Source organism: Idiotropiscis lumnitzeri, chromosome 19 (genome assembly GCF_059441095.1).
Source record: "Idiotropiscis lumnitzeri isolate Australia: NSW breed Sydney's pygmy pipehorse chromosome 19, RoL_Ilum_1.0, whole genome shotgun sequence".
Lineage (NCBI taxonomy): Eukaryota > Metazoa > Chordata > Actinopteri > Syngnathiformes > Syngnathidae > Idiotropiscis > Idiotropiscis lumnitzeri.
In genome coordinates this window covers 6,651,113-6,676,132 of record NC_142409.1, presented here as the reverse complement: position 1 = coordinate 6,676,132, position 25,020 = coordinate 6,651,113, and the positions used below count along the sequence as shown (strand labels likewise).

General features: G+C 40.8%; 1 protein-coding gene across 7 annotated transcripts; it reads right to left on the bottom strand.

Annotated features, from left to right (window-relative positions):
* Positions 1 to 4,790: 4,790 nt before the first annotated feature.
* Positions 4,791 to 21,757, bottom strand: pfkpa (phosphofructokinase, platelet a). 7 transcript variants are annotated; one of them, XM_088282582.1, is made up of 23 exons: positions 21,525 to 21,757; positions 19,292 to 19,365; positions 18,328 to 18,405; positions 17,881 to 18,070; positions 17,348 to 17,513; positions 17,211 to 17,255; positions 17,011 to 17,119; positions 16,452 to 16,547; positions 16,014 to 16,109; positions 15,293 to 15,385; positions 14,762 to 14,887; positions 14,550 to 14,614; positions 14,336 to 14,405; positions 13,459 to 13,605; positions 12,095 to 12,165; positions 11,850 to 11,937; positions 9,729 to 9,881; positions 8,344 to 8,508; positions 8,155 to 8,216; positions 7,961 to 8,072; positions 6,900 to 6,999; positions 5,883 to 5,988; positions 4,791 to 5,758 (listed from the first exon to the last, which is right to left on the bottom strand). In XM_088282582.1, exons 1-23 carry the CDS (start codon positions 21,616 to 21,618, stop codon positions 5,602 to 5,604), a joined length of 2,463 nt encoding a protein of 820 aa, XP_088138708.1. In that variant the 5' UTR covers positions 21,619 to 21,757; the 3' UTR covers positions 4,791 to 5,601. The 7 variants fall into 7 exon arrangements, 6 of the variants coding, with proteins under 6 accessions (XP_088138708.1, XP_088138707.1, XP_088138704.1 ...); XM_088282581.1 differs by lacking the exon at positions 16,452 to 16,547 and adding an exon at positions 10,608 to 10,760 and having other exon boundaries at positions 21,525 to 21,756; XM_088282578.1 differs by lacking the exons at positions 9,729 to 9,881; positions 16,014 to 16,109 and adding an exon at positions 10,608 to 10,760.
* Between the last annotated feature and the right edge of the window lie 3,263 nt (positions 21,758 to 25,020).

The window sequence follows — 25,020 nt, the reverse complement described above, 5'->3', positions numbered from 1 at the left end:
CGGTGGCATCTTGTTTAAGCTTGGTCAGTGTTAGCAAAGAGTAAACCGGCCGCTCGTAGTTGGTAGATGACCCCTGCGGCTCTTATCAGGTGAAGGGGGTTTTGATGAGTGTTAATGGCCGAGACTAAATAGCCGTCAGCCTTTGGCTACACCTATTATATACTGTATATGTGATTGTGTGGGTTTTTTTTTCGTGGGTATGCTGGGCTCAAGGGCATGCTAACAATTTATCATGCTGGGAAAGCTATATTCGTGTCGTAGTGATGAACATGTTATGTGTCTCACCCTGCACCGTAAGCTGCAGCGGCGGTCGTAATTGTTTGCACTCTTGAAATTCAAGTCATAGAATATACGGTATAGATGTACCTTGACTTATGAGTTTCATCGGTTCGGTGCACAAGCGGGTAACTCGGTTTACTCCGATATTAAACCCCCCCCCCATAATCATAATTTTCACAAAATCTGGCCCAACCCTGGAAAAAAAATTCCACTATTTTGGTTACATATTATTAATATAGAAAAATAGCAATGCCTTGTAAAAACTGAACATAAAAAAACAAATTATAGCCTAAAGTGACTCACGCACTCACACAAGCGCAGTTTTTCTGCTACTGGCAGGCGATAACAAACCTTTCCACGAATAGTTACTTACTTAAACATTTATTACCCCAAGATGGGGAAAAATAATTTCTTCTTATAGAAATTAAGATGACTCACTCGCTTCATCACGAGAATTCCCGAATCAGCAAATTCAAAAATACCAAAACCGTGAATATCCAGTCGCTGTATCGGTTTGTTGTGCGCTCATTTTAGGGCCGTGGCCTAGTGAGTGACCACACTTGTATTAAGTCAAATAAATTAGCCACAAAAATTGCAACTTATACTCCAGTTTTATTTCTACCTCATTATGCATTTTTGGGCTGTTTCAACTTCTACTCTGGTGCGACTTGTTGTCCGGAAAATACGGTAATACGTCATTTATACACCACACAGCACACTTGAGACAGACATGTTAACGGTCTACCACTACGACGCCGACGGCCAAAATGGGCTTTATGTTCACAAAGTTGTCACGGCATTATAATTTAATGGTACGGCGTCTTCTCACCAAGGATCGCAGCTTTTCAAGAATGGCGTCTGTGCTACAGTCTTCCTGCAGCCAGTGTGTCAGCAGCACAGTGATATATGTAAATACTGTATATACACATACACTGGCAGACAGTAAGAATTAAGCTCGTCTTACAGAGCACAATCTTGGGCTATGATTCACAATCCACTCGTGGCCCAGAAAGACAGGTTGCAGCGCCAGCTCTGTAAATCGCCTGGCATCTGGCGCAACAGACAGCCTTGCATGTTAATGCCGAGTTAATATTATTCTTATGAACTGCGAGTGACTTTGCATGTTAGTGAGCGCTCTATCAAATTAACGTCAGTTCCATTACCGCCGCCGTCTATTTCGTGTCACAAGTGCATGGCCGCCACATTGCCGTTTGGGTCGGCGCATCAGGGCGTGGAGACGACAACAAAATATGTACGGAAGAAGTAAATCGCATCGTCTTGGGAAACGTTTTAAATCCTTAAATCCAAGTTTGAACACAAACGCATGTAACCTTTCTGCACGGAGAAGAGAGAAAGGGATGGGGGAGGGGTGAGGTGATCGTCCTGACTCATTTATCACATTGCTCCAAATGTACAGATGAATCCAGTGATGAAAATCTGTGCTGAGAAATGTCAGGCAGATATTAACTCCAATGCATCAAAGCGGCGCCGCAGTCACTAAGCTGACGCTCCCAGCCGCCGGTTCGAGTCTGAGCCGCCGATGTAATTTTCAGCCAACTGCGGCCATTTGTCACCCAGAAACGAGTAAATAAAGACACAAGTCACTTTCTCCCAAAGATTAACATCTGAAATGATGCAGAGCGAATTTCATTAGCGCGCAAATGCCATTCTTTAGATCTGTCTCATCTCAATGAGAGTGAAGGGAGAGAAGGGGGGGAAATTGCCTTTTCATGTAGTTTTCACTAATCGCTTCCCTAACAAAATACGGCAGCCTTGTACTAATAAGTAAGTTAAGGCTCAGTGGATAGATAGAGTGAAACAGCACAGAGGCTAATGGAATTGAGAGCTTTCCATGCCTCCATGGGTGTCTTAATTGTCAAAAGGAGATTCTCAGATGAGTACTGCGGGAAGCCTAAATTGGAGAGTAACTCGCCGGACTTGTTTTAAGCCAGAGCGCCTCTCATTTGCGTAAGCTGGATCAAATCCTTTATTCAGTGTCTGGAAACAGCAGCAGTGAAGTTTCCAATGCAGCCAATTGGGACTGCAGTGGCTGAAAACGCTGTAAATGTTCAGCGTTGAGCTCTGCAGGTTCTTGTTTATTTCTGGCATGTTTTTGCTGTTAATCTAAACTGAAAGATTATTGCTACTTTCAAGGTTAGGCGATTTATCGTCACTCTTCAGAGTCAGATGAAATGGAACTTCCAAAGTAAATCCGTGACAATGGTCGACTTTCGTGTTGGCGTAGAAAACTGGAAAAATATTCTGCCATTTTCCCCACATTTAATCATTTCTTCGACAACATGAATGTGTTCATCAAAATACACAAAGGACCAAGAATTACGGTACGACTACTTCTTTTCTAGCTAGAACGTGCACGTTCAAGAGGCTGACCCTGGGAGTGAGTGATTGGGAGCCTGTCACATTACTGCTTGGCCAATGGAGAGTATGTATTTCATTACGATAACTGCCAGCGATGGATCTAAAAAAAATAAATCAAATCGATTCTGGACTGTTTGTCAGGAGCTGTCAGATAATGCTCAACTGTGCAGCCCCCCAAAAATCTTCTGCTTTATAGTGCCTTTGCATGATTGTGTTTGAGACAGTTGCTTGAAAGTTCTATGGTTACCATCACAGATATCTCTTTAGCTCTCACTGGCACCTGAAGTGGCATCAGAAAACACACACAAAACAAAAGCACACATGGGTGATGAACTTGTGAGGCTTACAAGTGATTCAGAAGTTTCATCCAACCATTACATCTAAAACAGATACACAATGTGAGCTGTAGAATGTGTTTTTAATTTAAAACGGTCAATATGAACATGAATTTGGAACATTCATGCCAGCGTTCTAATTGCAGTCTTGTCTGAAGATGACGCAGAGTTAAATGAGGATAAATGTGGCGGGGATTTGATGAGAATCCCAAAGTGAGGACCCTTCATTTGCAACCTTTAATCAGCCCAATGAGATCAGATTCCAGCAGAAAAGAAAGTGAGGGTGGAGAAATGAAATGGTAATTAGTATTGATTACCTATGTGCATATGACCCTTTCAGTCTCCCCATGCATTCTTAAATCAACCCAAATTATTGAATTTACTAATTTCATGCAGGGAGGCATAGAAGTCACAGTGAACTGTGCACCCATTGGTGTGTGAGGAAATTACAATGATGGGATACAAGGTGTCTTTTTGTGGACAGGCGGAGGAGTAAAGTCAAATTAAGCATGCTGGTTTAAGTTAAGTATAATTATTCTGGGAGGGTCTGTGGGGAGGAAAGGTGATTCAGGTGGATTTTTTTCCCTCCTCCACCTTTTCAAATTACATTTTACATTGTCACTAAGCAATGGTCTCATCTTGACCATATATGCATGTAATTACTGGTAGTTAGGAAGTGTTAAAAAAAAAAGAAGTGTTTAATAAGTCCAAAGCAGCCCAATTAATACGCCTGTGGGAAATTGAAATTTTCTTTCAAATGATAAAATTAATTCCCTAATTGTGGCAGCACACTCGGCCCCACACCGTTAATCTGCGTCGGTAATAAGCCACTCATCTCAGAAATGGTCCGGAGCCAAAGTGGACAGCGACTGATGGAAGGAATCCGTGTCATAATGGACCCAATGAACCCGGAAGCTAAGCGGTAGTGGTGGTGCTCTGCCGCCACCTGTTGGACGTTTGTGACATGACAGCGTATACACAATATTTGGGGGCTGGGTTGTTTCGTTTTAAATGGGTACTGTACACAGTAACTGACAGAAAATATTCATATTTACTTTAATTTCAGTCGGTGTTTTTATTTTACTATACATAAACCCCAATATTTTGCAACAGCCGCATCTCATTGCTTTTTACAATAAACATAACTATAGATCAAGCAAAAAAAAAAAAAAACCATAAAAAAACATACTATAATCATCAAAAATTCACCCTTAAAAATTGTTTTGATTGATGCAGTCCCTGTGATGACTGGCCACAAGTCCAGTTTGTACCTTGCCTATCGCCCAAAGTCAGCTGGGATAGATTCTATATCACCCGTGACACTCGTGTGGAAAAGTCATAAAATGGATGTATGGACTGTCAGAGAGGTGCTAATTTACGAATGGTTGTATTTTGCAGTGGTGTAAAGCTGGGCTCATACACTTAGACTGACATACTTCTACTGCGGTATTCTGGGATTCTTTTCCCACTATGTGACGGGCAAAGTATTATTACTATTAGTGCAAATGTGTAATTCTACTCAATTGCAATCACATGTTGTAAACACAAACTATTTAGTTAAATAAAAATAAATGTATCATTTATGTATGAAACTTTTTGCACAACCCATTTATTTATTTATTTTTTTACAGTGTGGAGTATTTGCGCTTAACCGCACAGAAACAAATGATGCTTACCAACAGATGGGATGGTGGCTCATTAACAGAAAGCAAATGAGATGTTTAATGGGAGTTAAGAAAATTAAAAAAGTGGATATTAAACGAGAAATAAATGAACAAAAACCCAGTGACTAATAAATAGGGTACACATGTCAACTTCATTTTTATTCTTATTCACATTTAGCATGTATGTGCATTGTGTCAGACAGCTACAGCAGTGCCTACGGCTCATTATGTTAAAGCAATGTTGACACAAAAATAATCTCGATAAATAGTAGATCTCAGTGTAAGACTGGCACACACTCCTCCTTGCTAGCGTTGTTAGCTGCGTTGCGTCTCATATGCATGAAGAGTCTCGTGCTCATTGCAAATAAAGACTGAGAAACATAGTATGCCCCTCAAAAAAAAAAAAGTTGAGGATATTAAAATTTTGGATGAAATTTCAGGATGAAGCTAAAATCCACTAGAACCTCATCAGGGGAAACTTTTCCATTCTCTCTGTATTTGGTTGAACTACAAAACACTATACTTTATTTTGGTGTTCATCCTGAAATGTTCACCCCAAACTGCAATATCTCTAACTTTTTTAAGTCGTATGATCTGCTTTTGGAGCAGCGTGATTGTGCAGCTCTGGCCTTACAGCCTGCTTATGAGACAGGGAAAGTGCAACATTTACAAACAAACCATGACATTAATTACATCCAGAACATGTGTGTGTTGGAAAAGCAGGATGTGTGTGTGTGTGTGTGTGTGTGTGTATGACAGTACAATAAATGTGCATTTGTCACTAGGAACACTTCTGAGGTTAGGTGACAGGTCAATGACTACGTCCACATAGGGTTGCCTTGAAGGTAAAAGTGTTACTGGCGCTCTTAGACAACGTGGAGTTCACAACTCCACTAACACACAGGCTTGGACTTTGCGAGCCGACGTTAGAGCATCGGACGTCTTCACATGGCCACAGAAGCGTCCGAGTCTTTGGGCCGGTTGTGTACGACGTGTTCCAGCTGCCCTGAGTCCGAGACATCATAGCTCGTCTTGTACTTGGCAAGGATTTTCATCAGAGGACGAAGCTTCAACCACCACTGCTCCTTGGGGATTCTGTGACTGTCGACGCACAGGGGGACCAAAGATGCTTGAATTATCATCATCGTGCAATTACGTCGCTCGGATGCAGTGTTTTGACTGGTGCCGTGCACTTTGAAGTGATGAAATGATACATCATACATACACAAAGTCAGTCTCGCCTTTAAGTTGTACCACTGGCTGGAAGATCAGAGCTCTGCGGCGCATTCCCAGTAAGCAGCAACTGTCCTCTGTGTTAGCAAACACTCTGCCTGCAGAAAAAAAAAAAAAAAAAACATCACAGAAGTCAAAAATAGACTTAGCTGTATTTATAGGCTGCAGTAGACAGTTAACGGTGACAAAGAAACTGATGCGAGAACAGACATGACTACAAAGAGACAAAAGCAACATTGAGGAAATGGGTTGCCAAGCTACAAGAAATGTGCATGTTACACTTGATGAGCAGTGAAGAGGTAATGTGGGCGAGCGTGACATACTGGTACACTGCCTGATGGGGAAAAAAATACAAATCAGCAGTCTTCCATTGAATAATTGATTCATTACAAATTACAAATCTGCTTTGGTTTGGAAAAATTGATCCTCCGATCATGTTACGTTATTCAAATGAGTGACAAATAATTAATACAAAAAAAAAAGATATTGCACTCAGCGAGTGCCAGGCAATGTACCGGCGTGGTGCATTTACGACTCAAATGTAGTGGTTGGTGCTAAACTGGCAGCTGTAGGTGGCTACAGTGGTTGCCATGGTAGCGCAATGGATGGGACACACTGACAAGGACATGGAGCTAAAAAAGATGTCATGGAGCCAGCTTAAAAAAAAAAGAACATACAATTACCTTCATCTTATGTCATCCACCATGCGAATATGAAATAGATAAAACAAAAACAAAAAAGACAAATCTGGACTTTAGGTGGAACGTGAATGCATGAGTTGCTGTAAAATGCAAACTCTAATATAGACTGTAAATGTTAACTGTGAACTCAGCACTTGATGTAAATGATCTATAAATAATTTCCTCTTGAGCATATAAAAATACATCAAGATGCCAGGTGGAGCGACTCCATGACAGATCTCAATAAATACCACACCTCACTGGGGAGGGAACATCGACTAGTGTAGCATAGATCATTTCTCGAATAAAGAAGGACATCCTGGCCTCACCTTGTCTGAATGTCTCCACCAGCTTTTTGGTGACCCACTGCATTGCCTTGGCTGAGATCTTGGTCCCAAAGTTTCGGTCAAATGGAGAAGGAGCTCCCCCCTTTTATAAAGCATTGGATGAGTAGGCATTTCGTTTTTAGTTTTTAGTGACCACAATCATTTCTAATAGGAACGGACATAGCAATCATAATTATTTGGATTTTGTTACTTTTCTTAAAGAGGAAGTCAACCCCCCCAAAGATATTACCAATAATATGTTCTGTGTCTTCATTAATCTAAACATGGCATTCTGATTAAACTTGTGTTTGTGGAAAATGTGTTAAACAGCAAAATCCACCAGTCTCAAGCGGCGGCCATTTTGTCAAATTCTGTCGAGTGGAGATGACATCACAGTTGCACAGGACGCAGGTAACGACCAACCACTGTTCACCTGTTTTCCGAAACTGAGCTATAATTGGTTGTACGCAAAGCCCTGAGCAACTGTGATGTCATTTTCAGTCAACAGAGATGACAAAATGGCCGCCCCCTGAGATGCACAAAAACGGGTGGATTTTACTGCTTAATTTGTATTCCACACACGCGATATTAATCAGAATGCCGTGTTTCGATTAGTGCCGCTGCATAGAAGATAGTCTTGTTAAGAAATGTTTTGGGTTGACTTCCCCTTTAATTTATATTACTGATTATATTTATGACGTTTACATGATGCACCTCCCAATGTATAATCACAGTAGAGAAAAGCTAATGCTGCATCATACAACAACAACTCTCCCTTCTCTGTATTCCATATTTAAATGTATGTATATACTTGTTAGTTTCAGTCCTAATTCCCAAATGTGCTTTATTATTTTGTTTCCTGCATCGCCTCACTTGCTGCAGAGAAAAGCCAATGTCTCTTCTGGGATTCATCAAAAGACTGTTTGATCCGGTTTTATCTGTGCTAATCTCAAGACGCACAAACACTCGAAAACAAAACAAAGCCCATCTGTGAGCAACGGGAGATATTACTTTGCTCTCTGAACACTTATGGCGCTCAGTCAAATGGCAGTTTGAGAGCCTACCTGCTGCATGTGTCCCAGCACATTCTTCCTGCAGTCAAACACACCCTTGCCTTCTTCAGTATACAGCTGGTAGATGAAGTCGGTGGTGTAGTTTTCATTAGAGTTCTCATTTCTAACATAAAAAAAAAGCTCAGGTTAGTAGTCTGCAAGTTCACAATATATAATGTGTGCAATCGTTTTTTTTTTTTAAATACCTGAGCACTAAGCCTCGTTGAATGCTTGTCTTCATTTTCTCCGTCAAGTGCTCAACATTGGCCTGTGGGAGAACAAATAGTAGTGTTGTCATGACAAAATGAAAAGTACACTGCTGTGCTTTTGGGGAAGCATTCAACATGAAAATGTGATCTTTGGCTGGGTGTGCTTGGATCGAAATGATGGGTCACCTGCAGGTCCCGGATGTCAAAGGGCTCCTCGTAGATGTATGCGGCGTCCGCGCCGGCAGCAAGGCCTGCAACGGTAGCCAGGTAGCCGCAGTAGCCCCCCATGGTCTCGATGATGAACACGCGCCTCTTTGTCCCGCTGGCTGACTGCTTGATGCGGTCGCAAGTCTGATGCGTGCATATATGCAACATTAGTATGCGGTCGTTTATTACTGCTCACTGTTTGTTGTAGCCAGAGCCTTTCCTAATTAAATATTTGTGCTGTGAAATATATTAGCAGGCAAAATAAAGGCTGCAGCTTAAAACATTTATTTGACTGTTATCGATTGTAAGGTTTAAGCCTCTGCAGAGGTAATTATCAAAATAATTTTTAGGTTTCTTTAAGGACCTAAAACCAAAATGTTTTTTTTTAAATACTAAATTATAAATATATGCGTCCGTCTGTGCTTGTCTTCTCTGTCCTGTGTCTTCCAATCAGATCCCTCAGCCACTCGGTTCTGGTACAAGTGTTTCTCGTTGTCTCGTTAGTTGCTTGTATTTAAGTTCCCTGCTTTCCTTCTGTCCTGGTCAGTTCATTGTTGAGTGTCAGCCGTCTTGCTCATGTCAAGTTTAGTGTTTGTTTAGTTGCTTGGGACTTGGTTATTGTGTTGTTGTTTTTTTTGATAGTTCAGAGTATCTTTCTTGCCCTTTTGTTATGTTGAACTGAAATTGTTTTTGGAGCACTTATTGCCTCCCTGCATTTGGGTCCACATCCAAACCAAACGTGATTGTTATTTTTAGCCATTTGTTTTCAAATGTACCACAGTATTGTAAAAAAATATATATATAAAAAAAAAAATAGTCAAACTTAGGTATAAAAAAATTCAGTTCAAATCTGTAAAATAGACATGAGCTTTTATGGTGGTGTTCTAATTATTTATGGCAGAAAAAAATTTTCAATTGCTGATTACTTTAAAAATGTATTTTTTCCCCAAATGTAGTTCAATATGCGTCAATTAGATGCAGATTTTTGCTTTTCACTGGCCAGCCTGGTCCCTGTTGCCTGTGAACAGTGGTCGTCAACCATAAATACTTTCTATACGTTCCTTTTTCGTTCCAAAAAATGCATTGAATGGCATAAAGCATTTCTTTAAAGAAGATTTAAGGAGATTAATCCTTGTTAAATGTGTGGTTGTCTTACCACTCGTTGATTTATGTTGCACTATTTTTATTTCAGTATTTTTTTTTTTTACTTAAAACACACTGTGTCTTTAGGTTGTGTGTAAAAGTCACATACAGGTCATTTCCTTGTCAGGACATTGAACACATGACACAGTGTCGAGTTACACCATCGCATGCACGTCTTCGCATCATCTATAAAAGGTGGTGTGAAAGATCAACCGCCTTACCTCCACGATGGCATTGAGGGCCGTGTCTGCACCAATACTTAGATCTGTACCCGGTACATTGTTACTTATGGTGGCAGGCAGCATACACATCGGGATGCAAAACTCCTCATAGGTAGCGCGTGCCTCATACAGCTGCAGCAGACTCTCAAGCGCCTGAAGCGGCAGCATTTAAAATACAGGATGCGTTAGAGCCACCCGAGAGAGGCACATCCCTCTCTGCTTTGGAGAGGGTATCTGCCCTTCCGGCTCTTCCCGTGTGATTGCCCCTTTTAGCACGTTGTGAAAATGGACGTGAATGAACAAACACGGAGAGTGAGGAGTGGAATGGATGAAGTAAAAGGAGTTTGGAATGTTGTCAAACGACACGGTGAAAACACGAGATGAACGGAGCATGATGAGTTCAACGCAGCGTTACGTGAGGAACCATCAGACGGCCTTTACGGCTGTATGAGAGGATAGACAAGGCAAGCTTTGATACGGTCAGCATATACACTGAGGGAGGGAAACAGACAAGAGAATGGCAGATGGTGGCATCAAGACATCCCATATCATAATATTGATGGAAAATGGTTAGGATGAAATTGAGCAGATGTAAGATAAAATTGGCATTCATCGCGCATTGAGAGCCAAGACAACATCACAGGCATGCTGTTAAGACCACATTTGGATGCAAATGCAGGAGAACCCAGTTGTAGCACCCGCACCATGCCTCCATGTTCCCATTGTACTCCTTACCTGCCTGCCTTGCCTCAAAAGGAGAATGACATAATATTTGCCTTGCTCTCCATTTTTCAAACAAGTGTGGAGAGTGAAAATGTGTGTATTTTAAGTGTATTTGTGTACTGCTCTTCTACTCTACTTGCCAGGCCCATGACTTACAGTAGTAATGGCATTCAGAGCTGTGTCAGCTCCAATGCTGAGGTCTGAGCCTGGTATATTGTTGGAGACCGTGGCCGGGACCATGATCATGGGCACACAGAACTCCTCATACTTCCCGCGCGCCGTTAACAACTCCAGCAGCGACAGGAAGGCCTGCAGAGCAGAGCCGAGTGCTTTAGCGTTTGCGTCGGGTGGTGCTTTTGCTGGGTTTGGGGAGGGGCAGGGGGTGGTTTGAGTAGGTGCTACTTGCCACAAGGAAGGGAAAAGACAAATGTGGAGGGTGCCAAAGGGAGGAGCCAAGCCTATCACAACGGAAAGCAGCGGAGAAGACAGATACCGCTCTACATACATTTGAGTCTCTCCACGACACAAACAAATACAAACAATACAATATTGATATACAAGTCAATAGATAAACAAAAGTAATAAATATGTACGCATATAGTGGTGTCTTGAGATACGACTTGAATTTGTTTGACTACACTTGGAACGCAACACACTTATATCTCAAATTGTCTTTCCCAGTTGAAATAAACTGAAATGCCATGAGGAAAAATCGCACTCCAATGACATAATTACTTAGAGCTGAAGAGAATTCAGTTTTTGTCACATTGCATCAATTGATTAGACATTGTGCTGCTCTTTCTGGTGTGCCCACCTTGGCCACGTGGGGGCAGTATAAGACAGACAGACGTCTCAACTCTCTCGGTTCATCGGTACGTCATTAATATTAGTTGTTCGTCACAGAGGATAAAGAATCTACGACTTGTTATATTGTCTGTCTACATGTGTTGCTGCACTGTTTCTGTTCAATCCATTGAAGGGCGATCGATAGTATTTAACATCCGCATTAAGATGGCGGACCGGAAGGCTAAGCTTTGTGGTAGTTTTAAATACACAAAGTATAATTGTCTTTGTTTTATGTTTGGTATGACAAATTTCACCTGGAAATAATAATAAAACGGATGGAAACCTATTTTTTTAAGAATTTTGCCAAAGTTCTACTTATTGTGAAATGAGTTAAGACAGCGCTCATATCCCAGTCCGGTCTGTGCTCGCAAGTGCAAAACTATTTTTTAAAAAATCATCCGAACAACCCTCAACAAGTCAAGTTACTTGTATTTCATGGCACCACCGTAACTGTCATGGGAAATTAATTGTTTTATATTCCATATGATAATTCATCTCATAATAAAAAGGCAGCTGGTAAGCTTATGGGTAAAAAGGACGTTTGCAACATACCTCAAATCCACCGATCACTAGCAGTGCATTTATGTTGTGAGTTCGCATCTGCTCAGCAATTTTGCCAACATGCTTTGCGGGGAGTGTTCTATAAAAGAAATTATTAATAGAAGTAATGTTTGCTGCAGTAATGAAACCCATCCATGCAATGGATGTCCTCTGAATTGAATCATTTGATACAATTTGCATGTGCCGTTATTAAAGCCACATAGAAACATTTACACAACAAATATTGGTGACGTTACCTTTTAGTTCCCAACAGAGATCCTCCCTGTCCTGTCCATCCTCCGACATCAGACCATTTAATCTCCTTAATCTGCAGGGAAGACAGGAGCATCACGTGCCCTAACAAATTACTTCTATGACTTTTGTCCTTCTGATTGCTGTAGTCTGTGGCGTATAAAACATTTCCTCTTTGGGGGTCACGGTGTTAAATGAAAAGAGATTTTCCGGCACACTTTCTTTTTCCACAGAGGTAGTGGACCTGTAGAGCACTGAAGGGGTGAAATCTATTACTCCCTACTGGTCTCATTTTCTTTGGGTCAATTGGTGCAGCCAGTTTGCAGATAGCACAGAGTGCACATGGGATGTTTAACTAACCAGTGGTATTGGAGACAGTTTGGGTGAAGATAAATGGCCACATTGTTCATTATGTGCTGGCCTTTGAATCAGCCAGAGTTGGCTGTCTAGGGAATTAAGGTTAGTGACTGTGAAAAGGTCAGGACAGGATAAAAAAAAAAAAGAGAGAAAGAGAAAGAGAGATGTGCATCCAGTTTAAACAGTTACGGAACAGACAAGAAAAAACATGAGCCCAGTCTCAGAGCAGATAACACTAATCTGAGGTGTGTCGCTGAACATTTTTTGATGCAGATTTAAAATAAATCTTTTTTTTCTATCACATCAGGTTTTTGAATTTTTTTTCCCTTATAAATTTGACCAGTAAAAACTTTCAGAATATGGATTTTATCATGCGTTGTAATTTATAGCTGATGTTTAAAAACAAAATCTTCACAAAAATTTCAAACCCTTAATTTATAAATATTTACTATTATTAAAAAAATACTAAATATATTAATAATTAAAAATTATTATTACTATTATTAAAACCTGATATTCTACAGAAAAAAAACAAGAGCAGATTCGGAATTAGTGCAAAAAAATAATTGAGAAAACCAAGAAAGGTTTACATGCAACATGATTAAAAAATTTTGCCGACTGTAATTAATTACCTCAATAAGTCTGTCTATTTTACCTTCCAGTAATTCAGAAAAAAAAATGCATATGTTTTCTTAATTGACAGGGTGTGTCATGCAGTGGCACCCGATATGTTATTCTATGAGGACCTCTATTGGACAAATTTAAAACTACAACAGATTCAGTTAAGCAAAAAAAAAAAAAAAAGGGAGAGACTGAATCATTTCAGGGTAATAAAGGAAGATTTGCCGTCAGATGTACTTTTCCATTTTCTAAATGAAGAATGCATGGCCATTCAGAACCCATTCTGCCGTTCTATTTTCATTTCCATTGCAACAATAAAATCTAATATGATTTTGTTGTGGATTGTGAGGACGTAAATGACAATAGTTAGATGTTCCAGTCATTAACTTACCTGACCTTTGTAGAACCCCTCAAATCCATCATTGACAGCAAACATTTTGTGTCCTTCCGAGATGCCCACCCTGACAGCTGAACGGACGGCCGCGTTCATGCCTGCCGCGGGTGCGCCCACATTCAACACCGCCACGTTAAAATTGCTCTGATGACATAAAAATCACAGCAAAAAAATAAATAAATCCTATTACCATAATCAGAAACCAATTAACTAATTCTCAAACATTTGAAACACAACATCTGCAGCTACAATATATCAGCAACTTGCTTTGGCTTGTTCTAACATTTAACTGCCAGGCACTGCAGAAGGAATCAATAAATGCGTCATGTTCTGCTCCAAGGTACACGCTCGAACTTCCTTGATCATTACCACAGATGCGCAAACGCCCCTGATGGGAACGCCACAGCATGAGCCAGGCCGTGCTGCCTGCACACTTCACTGATTTTCTGTCCAAAGCTGCTTCCATTGCGAGGCGTCGCAGCAGGCTACAACAGCCCGTTGGGGAGCACAGTCACCCCTCAGCATGGACTAAAGATGTCTTATATCACTGCAGCTGATATATATCTGCTCTTCTCATAGAGCGGCACGCCTGACCTGATACTATATACTAGGGGTGGGCACACTTTTTTATTGGTGGGCCACAATGGGTCCTAAAATTTGACAAAAAAATGTCTTTGAAAAAATCTTTTTCAAGTTAGGCGAGCCGGACTAAAACGGTTAATGAGCCGCATGTGGCCCCCGGGCCGTAGTTTGTCCACACCTGCTATATCCTAATCTATAAACATGCTTTAATTGCTGGCTAAAATGTGCTATTGTTTGTGTTTGGAGTTAGCAACAACTGCATATTAGGTCAGGTCTAATTGTTGTGACTTACAGTCGGCAGTTCCGACTCTGGTTTACGATGAGCCAGCAATTTGTATGTCTTCAGGTTGTTCTCAAAACTCCTGCAGTAAAGAACAAAAAAGAAAAAAAGAAGAAGCTCTGAGCGTGTTCAGGGTCACGAGAAATATGAAGCCGCTCCCAGTTGACCGAGGCAAACTGCTTCGTCTTGATTATAGGGAAAGTCAGGCGATGTGATTCTGTCTCACCTCCCACGGAGCTTAACTGCTTCTTCAAACTTTTTTTCATCCATTGCCTTTTGGACCTCTTGAGTCTAAGGGGAAACAGCACGAAGGAATTATTAATGCAACAATTCAATATTATAAATGCAGGTGTTAAGAAAAAATGCTCCGCACAGATAATGCACTAAATGCTTGTTTTTATTGTTAATTAATGACAAAGTGTCCAATCTCATACCTACCATCTGTACACATTCCATCAGAGGCAAGCGCACTGATTGGTTACCGCTTAGCGACACCACACAGGCTGGCGTATTGGCTGTGGTCTCCAGCAGGGCGAGAACAGCCTCCACACCCATTCGGCTAGCCTGCATGGACGGACATTCAACTGTCAATAACGCTTCACAATCAACCCATCGTTTTTGTTTTGGATTATTATTGGAGACAAAAGATGACAATTACATTATTGACTGGACTACAACATATACAAATCAATATATATATATATATAGTTTTTTTTTTCTATTGAGGTTTTCCTCTTCCTCACTCTTACATACACTGTTAATCTGTTCATGGGTTTAACGCGCAACCTGAAGCTACATCTCCTCAGACACACTTGGATTAAATAGATAATGCCCCGTTGAGACTCTCCAACGGCCTTCAAGAAAAGGTGAACATGAAGTTGATTTTGTGAGCAGTAGCAGGCCGAATTTCTGCTTGAGCGTAACAAATTGCAGAGCAAGGTGGGGTAGCTACTGATGCAGCGAACATACCAGGATACGATCAAAAGCAGACGGGGTCCCTCCTCGCTGCACGTGACCCAGGATTGTCACCCGCGTGTCAAAACCCAAACATTTGACAACCAGCTGGAGGGATGAAATGCAGAAATGAAAATTTAATCAATGCTGATTTGTGACATTTACCAATAAAATGTCCAGATTTTTTATTTAAAATGGTATCAAAAATTCCATAACAAATCCTTGTATAGATAAGCAATTACAACACGGCACTGAAACACAATAAGAAAAAAAATAAAAACGTTGAAGAGAAGGGGAAACAGCAAAGCACAAGCAAGCCATTCTAATTTTTCAGTCATGTTAGTCATGTGCAGGGTGTGGGAGGAGCAAGGACTTGAACGTCACATCAAACTGGAAACACAATCGGATGCTGTACACAACAATAATAGTGCAGGGTCGGGGGGATACGTTCTACAGAATCAAAACAAAAAGCCAACAATAATGTGGATAGTTGTTTTGTATTAATGCCGCTACAGTTTTACATGTGTTCAGTGGTGTCATAATGCAGTGGTAAGAGTCATATTAGCAGCTGTCGTAGTAGCGGCAGTATCAGTTGTGAAAGGGAGCCTTACCCTACGAGAGCATTCCAGAAACACAGCGACAAAGTCAAAGCCACACGAGGGCAGCAACAAAGTAGTAGAGGTCACATAGGAGGCAGTCGGAGGTCAAATGGTGGAACGCGCCACACTGTACTTACGTCCTTAATACAATCAGTCGTAATTGGCTTGTTGTTACGGTCAATCGCCCCTTCGGCTACTATTATGATATTCAGCCGTTTCATCCCTGCTCGATTCTACAGGTGTGGCGGAGAGACAGCATGACAGAAAAATTAGGAATGTGGCTGACGTGGGCTTTCAGAAGCACGGGGACCCGACTGCGTTGACTCGTTCATTACGGCAGCATGAAAAATATTGCAAGGCTGTTTACTCATTCTCCTTAGCAATATCCTGCCTAGCTTGCGGCTTTGCCGTCATATAACGGCGGGCTTAGTCAAACAGCGTAGTGTGGACCTTCTCGAAGGTTCCTTTTCCAATATAGTCATTGCTCATGTGACGCAAGATACATTTGGCTTGTATTCCCACCAGTCAAGGCTCCATGCTTCTGGCTTCCCCTTTCTTTGCATGAATGTACTCACATCCTTGACAATACTAGATGTTATGGGCTTCCTGTGCCTATCAATGGCTCCTTCTGCCACTATGATTATATTCAGCCTTGTGCCCCTGGAACGGGTCTGTATCATAACAACAATATCAGTTCTCCAAAAGCAGAAAAATACATTGAACCACGGATAATAGTGCACGTTTGACCAAATGAAATGTGTAGTGCAAAATTCTAAATCCAAAATTCCATTATTTTAAAAGGAGAACATGAGAAATTTCCTGCATGCAAATGATCTGTCTTTATTTCAAATGTGGTTGAATTGGAAAATGTGAGGACCTGACTAATTCATCCACCTGTCAAGTGAAAGATAAAGTACAGGATTATATGATGATAACGTGCCTCACAATAAAATGTCTCTCTAATATGTGCAAGTTATCTTAAATCAAGATTAATTGATTTTATAAAAATAAAATTAAAATATTATTTTTAATCCCAATTTTCTATTGTTGTATTTTATCCTACATTTTTCCTACATATTTGTTTTATATGTGTTGCGATATTTAACATGTGGCAGCAACTAAAGACTGTGTTACCGCAGACAGTTTTTGACACATCTTCTCTTCCCAGCCATCCTCCGGAGGCATCTCGGGGATTAACACCCAGTCTGCCCCACAAGCCAGGGCACTGACCAAGGCCAGGTAGCTAAAATAACACACACACACACACAATTGTTGATTTTGTGTGCTATATGAATTGTAATAGGGATTCTTCCAATAACGTGATCAAATCTTACCCGCAGTGTCTGCCCATTACCTCTAAAACAAATGTCCTCTGGTGACTGAAAAATAACAAGATTACAAGATTAGCTGTTCTCTCGAGTACTCACCCTTGAAAAATGCCCCATCAAAATCGCAGGAAACCAGCTCTCACCTCTGCGCGGTTGTCATAATTGCATCCACCACCTCAATGATTCGGTGGAGAGCAGAATCCGTGCCGATTGTCATGTCAGTTCCACAGAAGTCGTTATCGATGGAGCCCACCATCCCGACAATGTGAAGGGCGGAATAAGTCTCAATGGACTGCCGCTCAATGGAACCTGAAACGGAGAAGTACGCTGTGGTCAAATGAAAAGTGCCTCCGTCTTTTCCAGGATATTTCACAAAACAGTTTGTTGTCATAATAAGACACATAGCCCTGAGCTGTGGAAATTGCTGAAGAATTCGAGTCTGCTTCTCATGCAGGTTCAAAACTTTTTCCTTGACAGATGAATAGCTGTATTTTATGCCTTACAAATTATAAACTTGCTTGGTCATCTTTTTGCTCTGAGTAGAAGCCTAAACCTGAGTTATGAGTTAGCTATTTATAATCACATGTGTCATTTCCCTTTATTATTTTGGGCAATGCAAACAATTCATCGCATTTCATTTCATTTGAATGGAGAAAATGAACAGATATTGCGGTACCTTGCTCTACCAGTTCCGCTAGCAGCCCACTCCATTCCTCCCTGAAGAGGTTGGCTCCCGTCAGGCTGCCATCTCCACCAATCACACACAGGTTGGTGATGCCAAGCTTCACTAAGTTGAGAGCAGCCTTCAGACGCCCTTCATGGGTGCGAAAGTCTTTGCAGCGGGCACTGCCAATAACTGTCCCACCCTGATGATTTAAAAAAAAAAATATTTAAAACTCTGTCTGATGGGAAGATTGTGCAATATGTCTCCAAACACAACAGAATCCAAATCTTTAATAAATGCCTTTCCCATGCTAGCGTGTTGCTAATACAAACTCTAGTGCTGTATCACCCCATATAAGGACATTTGTGAAAAATTGCATTTTTATTACATATTCCTCTCTGGTCCTTTCAAAATAAATCCACATGAACGTGAAATGAACTCGGCATTGTTTTTACTTACCACTTGAAGCATACTGGACACACTTTCCCATGTCGCTTCTGTTATGTTCTCCCCACCGTCCACCATACCTTGATATCCCTGATTAAAAACAAAATGTAAAGTTGATGTCCAAGTAATTCTTTCTGAATAAGCATGCACTCATTTAAAATGTGTATTTATGTTTGGTTAGCATGAGAAGTAACTCTAAATAAAGGTAATGGTCTTACAAAGCATGTTTCATTATTTGCACAGGTCTAAATGATGTACTGAAGAGCTTCTCATTTCTTTAAAACCACATTTCAGAACGGGAAAATGATTAGCTTTCATCAAGAAAAGAAAACAACCAGGGAGCGAGAGAGCATTTTTTTTTTCCCAAATGACCCTGGAGTATTCCAAGTTGACTTTGTCACAATTCATTGAGCTCAAAGAGTTGTTCCTGGTTCAGGGTAGAATAACTCAAAACCAACAGAGAACCTTTGAGTGCGTTAAAGACTTAATGGAGCACACTGACCCTGAAAATGTTTTGGCAGGAAAAATAATTCTACAGTGCTGTAGACCTTGTTGTGACCAACCAGTGTATATCAAATTTAAGCCAATACAGCCGGTACAGAATGCAAAATATATATATATATATATATATTATTTATTTATTTTTTTTTGGTTTCATCTGTCCACAGAACAGTTTTGTCGATGCACCGTGGTAGGTCCACCTAGCATTTAGTGTAAACAGTAAACACTATCTTTACGCAGCCTTCTGCAGAGGCTTTAACAGTACCTGAGTGGGAAAAATCTTTAAAACAAAGCGTCAAGTCAGTTATATAACGAACGCTGAGCAAGGAGGCCGCTCATACACACAGATGGACGGGAACAAAGGCTGTGTGTGTGTCGAGTGCAGCCCCCTGCGTGACAGCAAACTAACAACCCAGTCTTGAACAAATCACACAACTTGGTGCGGCCTTTATGCAGACCAGCGGAACTGACTTACCTCACGAATGAAATAGACCTTGGCTCCCACATATAAGCCCATTCGAACCACAGCACGCACGGCTGCGTTCATACCTGAAACAAAACAAATAAGCAAAAAAAAAAAAACAAGCACAGATGAGCAATGAAGAATCTGTCACACATTAAAATATCATTCCACTGCGACATATTAAATTCTTTCACACATAGATAAAAGCAGAGTTCATCCCTACAATTTTTATGAATAAGGCCGCAGGGTCGAGGCCGGAGGATGGGGGACTGATTGGCAAAAAAGGGTCAAGTGCCCAGTTCTGGACAAAAGTAATAGTATTGATTGACAACAAGCGCTGGTGTGCATTTATTTTGTGCGTTTGTCTGTATCTGTGTCAGAGATTCACGGCACAGGTAGCTTGTTTTTGGCAAACAAAGTGATGAGTGGTGAAGACGCAAACTTTTCTGCATGGCCAAGTAAAGAGTGAGTTGATATTTAAAAGTAACACTTGGAAGATTGAGCCAGATTATAACTGTGTGTTTCTCGAGGATATTTTTGTCCTCTCACTTTGGCCGCCAACCATGTTTGGTCAAAATGCTTCCATGCTTCTTTCTCAGTCTCTCAGCTACTACTCTTGCGGCCAATCCAAATGAACTCAGTAACCATTTAGATGCCGCTCAGTGACTTGCATTTCAACGGCACGTTTATCAAATGCTGACGCAGCTCGGAAAATGAACTGTTTAAACCCACAGCAGCCACACAGGAAAGGGGGATGACTGTCGGAGGTAAACAATGAAGAGGGAAGTTTTCCCAACAGGAATTGGCTGGTGGAGTTGTAACTAAGCAACACAGAGGCCAGGACAGAAAAGGAGAACTCGGATCGTTCAAACCCTGTGGGAAACACAGTCATCACATGCTGTAATTCAAATAGTAGGTTAGGGTTGCTCATTATGCATGAATGACACTTTCTGGTGCAGAGTGAGTGAAAGGACCAAGCCACTGCGACATAATGCCTTCTGACACTGGCGTTCAGCTCTTGTCAGGCATGCATATCCTCTTTTTGGCCAACTAAGGCAGAGGGCTGAGAACAACTCATCGGTGACACACGGCAACTTTTGTATCTGCAGTGCAGAAAACCTAATCCTTGATGACAGAACACATCTTATGTCCAGTGGTGGGAAGTTAACAAAGCACAAATAGTTTGTAACTGTACTTCAGTAGATTCTTCAGGCATCTGTACTGGAGAAATGTTTGTTTTAACAAACCGTTAAAATCAGGGAGCACAAATGGCGATGACACAACAGATTCGGAGAAGCAAGATATTCCCCATTTATGGTATTTAAGGGATTTTCTTTATGCTGTAGGGTCAAAGTAGAATTTGTGGCAAGTATTCTCAGTATAATGTGAAAAAACAAAGGATGTCCACCTCAATTCCTTTTAATAAACCATTTCAGATGCAGAGGATTTGTGATGATTAACCGAACAAGGAAACACATAACATACTGCTTAATTGTATTACAAATGGATTGTTACATCATAATTTATTCTGCTTGGACTTCATCAGTTACTGTTAATTATAAGAGTTACGGTATTAAGGAGACAAGCCAGTGTCCACGTGATCAGGGTTTCCTCTCTGACGTCACCATCAGTGGCGGAGAAGCAACCCGGTTGTATGCGGCACATCACGTACACAGGATGAGGTCATTCCACAACAGGCCCACTCGGGGACTGCAAACCTCTAGTGGCATCTGCTACAAACCCTCAATATTGACTTTGCTATTTTTACTATTTTGTTTATTCTCCACATGACAATGTCTGATTGGAAGAAGCCAACCGCGAGAAGCCGCTACGCTCCGTGGCCCCTTTCATTGCTTCAATGAATGCAAAGATAAATTCAATGAAATTACTTAAAATTGAAGAGTCAGTTGTTGCTGCTTCGTAAGCGTAAATTTACAATAGCGCACGACCTTCAAATCCCTGAGCTGTCATTGTGCGTCACGGCAACAAAAAAAATGTCAACAATAGCATAAACGTCACGTTAGCATACTAACCAGTGTATCTCTTGAAGGAATGAGGGGAACGCAGACGTTATATTTTGCTGCTGGTTATTTAGTTGCTGAGCAATACTTTACCTACAGATTACAGAATCGTCATATAATTCCATCATTGGATGGGGTGTGTTTAACAGTCTCTGAAGCGGTTTAACACGGTTACAGTGTCATATTTGAGACAAGTGTCACTGCACGGTATACTATTTGAGTACCTTGAGCATCCCCTCCGCTAGTCAGCACGGCGATGGCTTTTCCCGCTCCAGAGAGGTTCTCAAAGAATATCTTCTTGGTGTCTGACTGTGCCATCTTCACAGTTTATACTGATATTCCGATGTAACCGATGAAATAATACGGAACGGCCACGGTTTTCATGAAATTGCGCAGAAATGACCGTGAAGGGCAGCAGACTACCGCCCCCTTCTCCTTCTCGCTGTTCCGCATCTATTTGCTCATTTGCATAGCTTGAATGACCGTGGTGATGATCGGCCTTTATTTCAGCCAATCACATCTCGAGTCCAGCCTCTTCTTCGCTGTGCAAACCAATAGAAAGAAGGCTGGCCGGATGGCGTTTGCGATGACTTTGACGAGCCTTGTTGACAGGAAAGCTACTAATGGCCATGATAGAGTCGAATTCCGCAATAATGTGAATTAAATCAATCACAACTTTTATGAAAGAAGAAATAAACCGTTGTCTTTTTTCAAGGGTGCTCAATTCACGTGCCAGCGCTGACACAATTAATAACATATGAATAACATGAAAACATTTTTACTATATTAACTTTTTTACAAATACTGTTGGTGTTATAGTCCATATATATCTTTGAGTCTTTTGAAAGTTGCAATATAAACGTATTTTATTTTATTTATTTAGTCATCCGTGCACCGTACACTTTCGCAATCCTATGAGAGCAGAGTTGTATAAATAGTGAGTGGTATTAGAAACGACACAGGACTTGGGTTAGTTTATTTAAAACGCGTCTCAATATGAGGCACTGAAAATGAAATACAATTTTATTCAATGTATTGTTGTCTAAATTATTTTAGCGATGTCTATCATCATTATCTTGGTGAAGGCCGAATATTTAATCGATTGTATTTTCTGCACCGTTCTAGCGTTCACTCATTTTATTGTTCTTCAGGAAAGGTTTTTGAGATTGGATTAGTTGTAGTGACCACCATTTGGCCACAAGATGGCAGCACACAACAATCTTGAATAAGCAAAGCAATAGTGTACATATGCCTGCCGGGTAACCAGTGCAACCATCCACCTTGAAAATATCTAAAATGGATACATATTAACAAATTTGCTGACTCGTCACTGTTCATATAATTTTCACTCATGAACTTGAAATTTGTATCAGCGACAGCGAAAGTGCAGATACAATCTTTAAGTATGTCTTCCTGGGATAAGTACTGAATATGTCCTCCAACATTTACACTTAAAAAAAAAACATATAATTGAACGTTCTCCTAACCTCCACTCCATTTTGTTTTTGTGACTCTGGGAGACCACCAAATTCACCAACTGCAGTGAATAGAGCATCCGCAGTCCAGATGGTTATGTAGGACATTTCAAACCAAATTCATTCTAAGTTATAGATCTCACTGCTCTGTTGGCAACTATTTATTATTTTATACATAAGCTAATCAATCTTGTTTGATTCAATGCCTGGTGCCTGTGTGATTTATCATTTATTTCGTTTCCCCACATTGCATTGTTGAAGTCTCTAAATTGCCAATGAGGTGATTGAGAGTGTGATTAACTGTTTAGCAATTCAAGTATGTGTCTTGCAACTGCCTGGCGACCAATTCAGGGTGGTTCGCTTCTCGCCCAAAGTCACCCTCCAGTAATGCGAAGTTAAAGTGCTGTCGAAAATGGTTATTTGAGATATGAGATATGCATTATTATGGTTCATCCTGAAGGAATGAGGAGTGTGCCCACTAAATTTCATCATCCGCTCAGGTAATATCCAATTAGCCACATGAACAAGGGCAACGGTAATACATTTCATGAACGAAGGCGGAGCAATGTCAATAAATGCAATCGCGTTCTTTCTGCAACCCAGTACGTCATCTATCTCATTCCAACCATATTGACATTCATGAAACCTTTTCCCAGTTGCCAAAGGATAACCTCGCTTATTTTCAAATGCCATGTGCTGCTTGTAATTGAGCGCCACAAACCTGGTCTCTCGTGCATTGTGTAGTTGTTGTAAGTTGTGTCCCAAGGGAAATCATGTCCCAATTTCACTCGGATTGTGCAAAAGGCTCACATTGATTGTTTGCTTATTGGCTTGGTGTTGTCGTTCAGATTAGTCCTTTATGTCGGGATCGAGTTTACGCAGCTGGTCCGATCCAGAGGGAGGAAAATGAACCGACACTACATGATGTTTTTCGAGCACTACTAATCAAAGTCTTCTTTACGCCCTGTTATGGTTGACATTGAATCTTTTCCAATTAAAAAGAGATTTATTTAATTTATTTAATAAGAATACCAACCAGCATTAATTATATTTCATCATCAATCATTCATTTTATATATATAGCGGAATACTTTTTGTCTTTGTTGTTTTTGGTTTAGTATTTAGTTTCATGTTTTTTTCCTTGTGTTTAGTGTGTCTCGTCATGTTCATTGCATCCACCTGTGTTTGGCTACCCAAGCCCCAGTGTTAACCAATCAGGTCCTTTGCGTCACGTCCAGGTGCTCCTCATTGTCTTGTTAATTTGTTTGTATTTAGTTTCCTGTTTTCTTTCAGTTCTTATCGGTGCATTGTCCGTGTCAGATGCTCATGTCTATGTCCGTTGTCTTCATACCTGTCTCGGCAGAAGTAAAATGGTAATGACTATCCAAAGAGGTCATATAAGGTCAAGCAGTGGCATAAAAAGTAGTGAACAGATTTCTTTATTGGAGTGATTGCCGCACAAACGAACAAGTTGCACGCCAGACAGACTCCAGAGGGTCTAGGATTAATGATTAACGAAATGGCGGAGGAGAAAAAGAGACGTGCGAAGTGTCGCAGCCTTCCCACAATTCCTCTCCGCTTTTTTCTGATTGGGCTAATCACCCCATTGTCCATCAACACTTTGAGCCTGCGATTCTGAACAAAACTGACGGAAGGAAATCACACAGAAAAGCTAAACCCCTGCGCACCATTACCCCCAGTTTTTCCACCGCGGTTCACGTGTCATCCATCTCGCTCACTTTAATGGCAGCCTTGTAATTATTTCGATGATTATGTGTTGCAAGCCATTTAGCATGCTCAATGACACATGTTTAATTTATTTGCTGCTGAGGCTTCTCATAGAAGACTCAAAGTGGTGCGGCAAGTGGAGCATAGCTGTGCCAAAATTGTATGATAAATTGCTGCTGTTGGTAAAGCATACCATGCCACATCAAGAAGCTAATGTGAAACAAATAAGGTACACTTTGTGTTGCGTTGCAAAGTAAGGTTTGCTTGGGCTAATGGGGTGTGTCTTAGTTGACCAGTGAACCTGCAGAACAAACTGCTCCATTGGGCAAGCCATTACAAAATGATAATGGGCATATAAGGCATGTATGTATCCAAATGTTATTTTCATTTTTTTCCACAAATCGCTACAATTGCAGGACTACTAGTGTCACATTTGGCCTACTAGTACAAACTTAAACAGGAAATAAAGGCTATTAGATAAATATCTGAGTATTAAGTATATTGAATAGATGCTCAA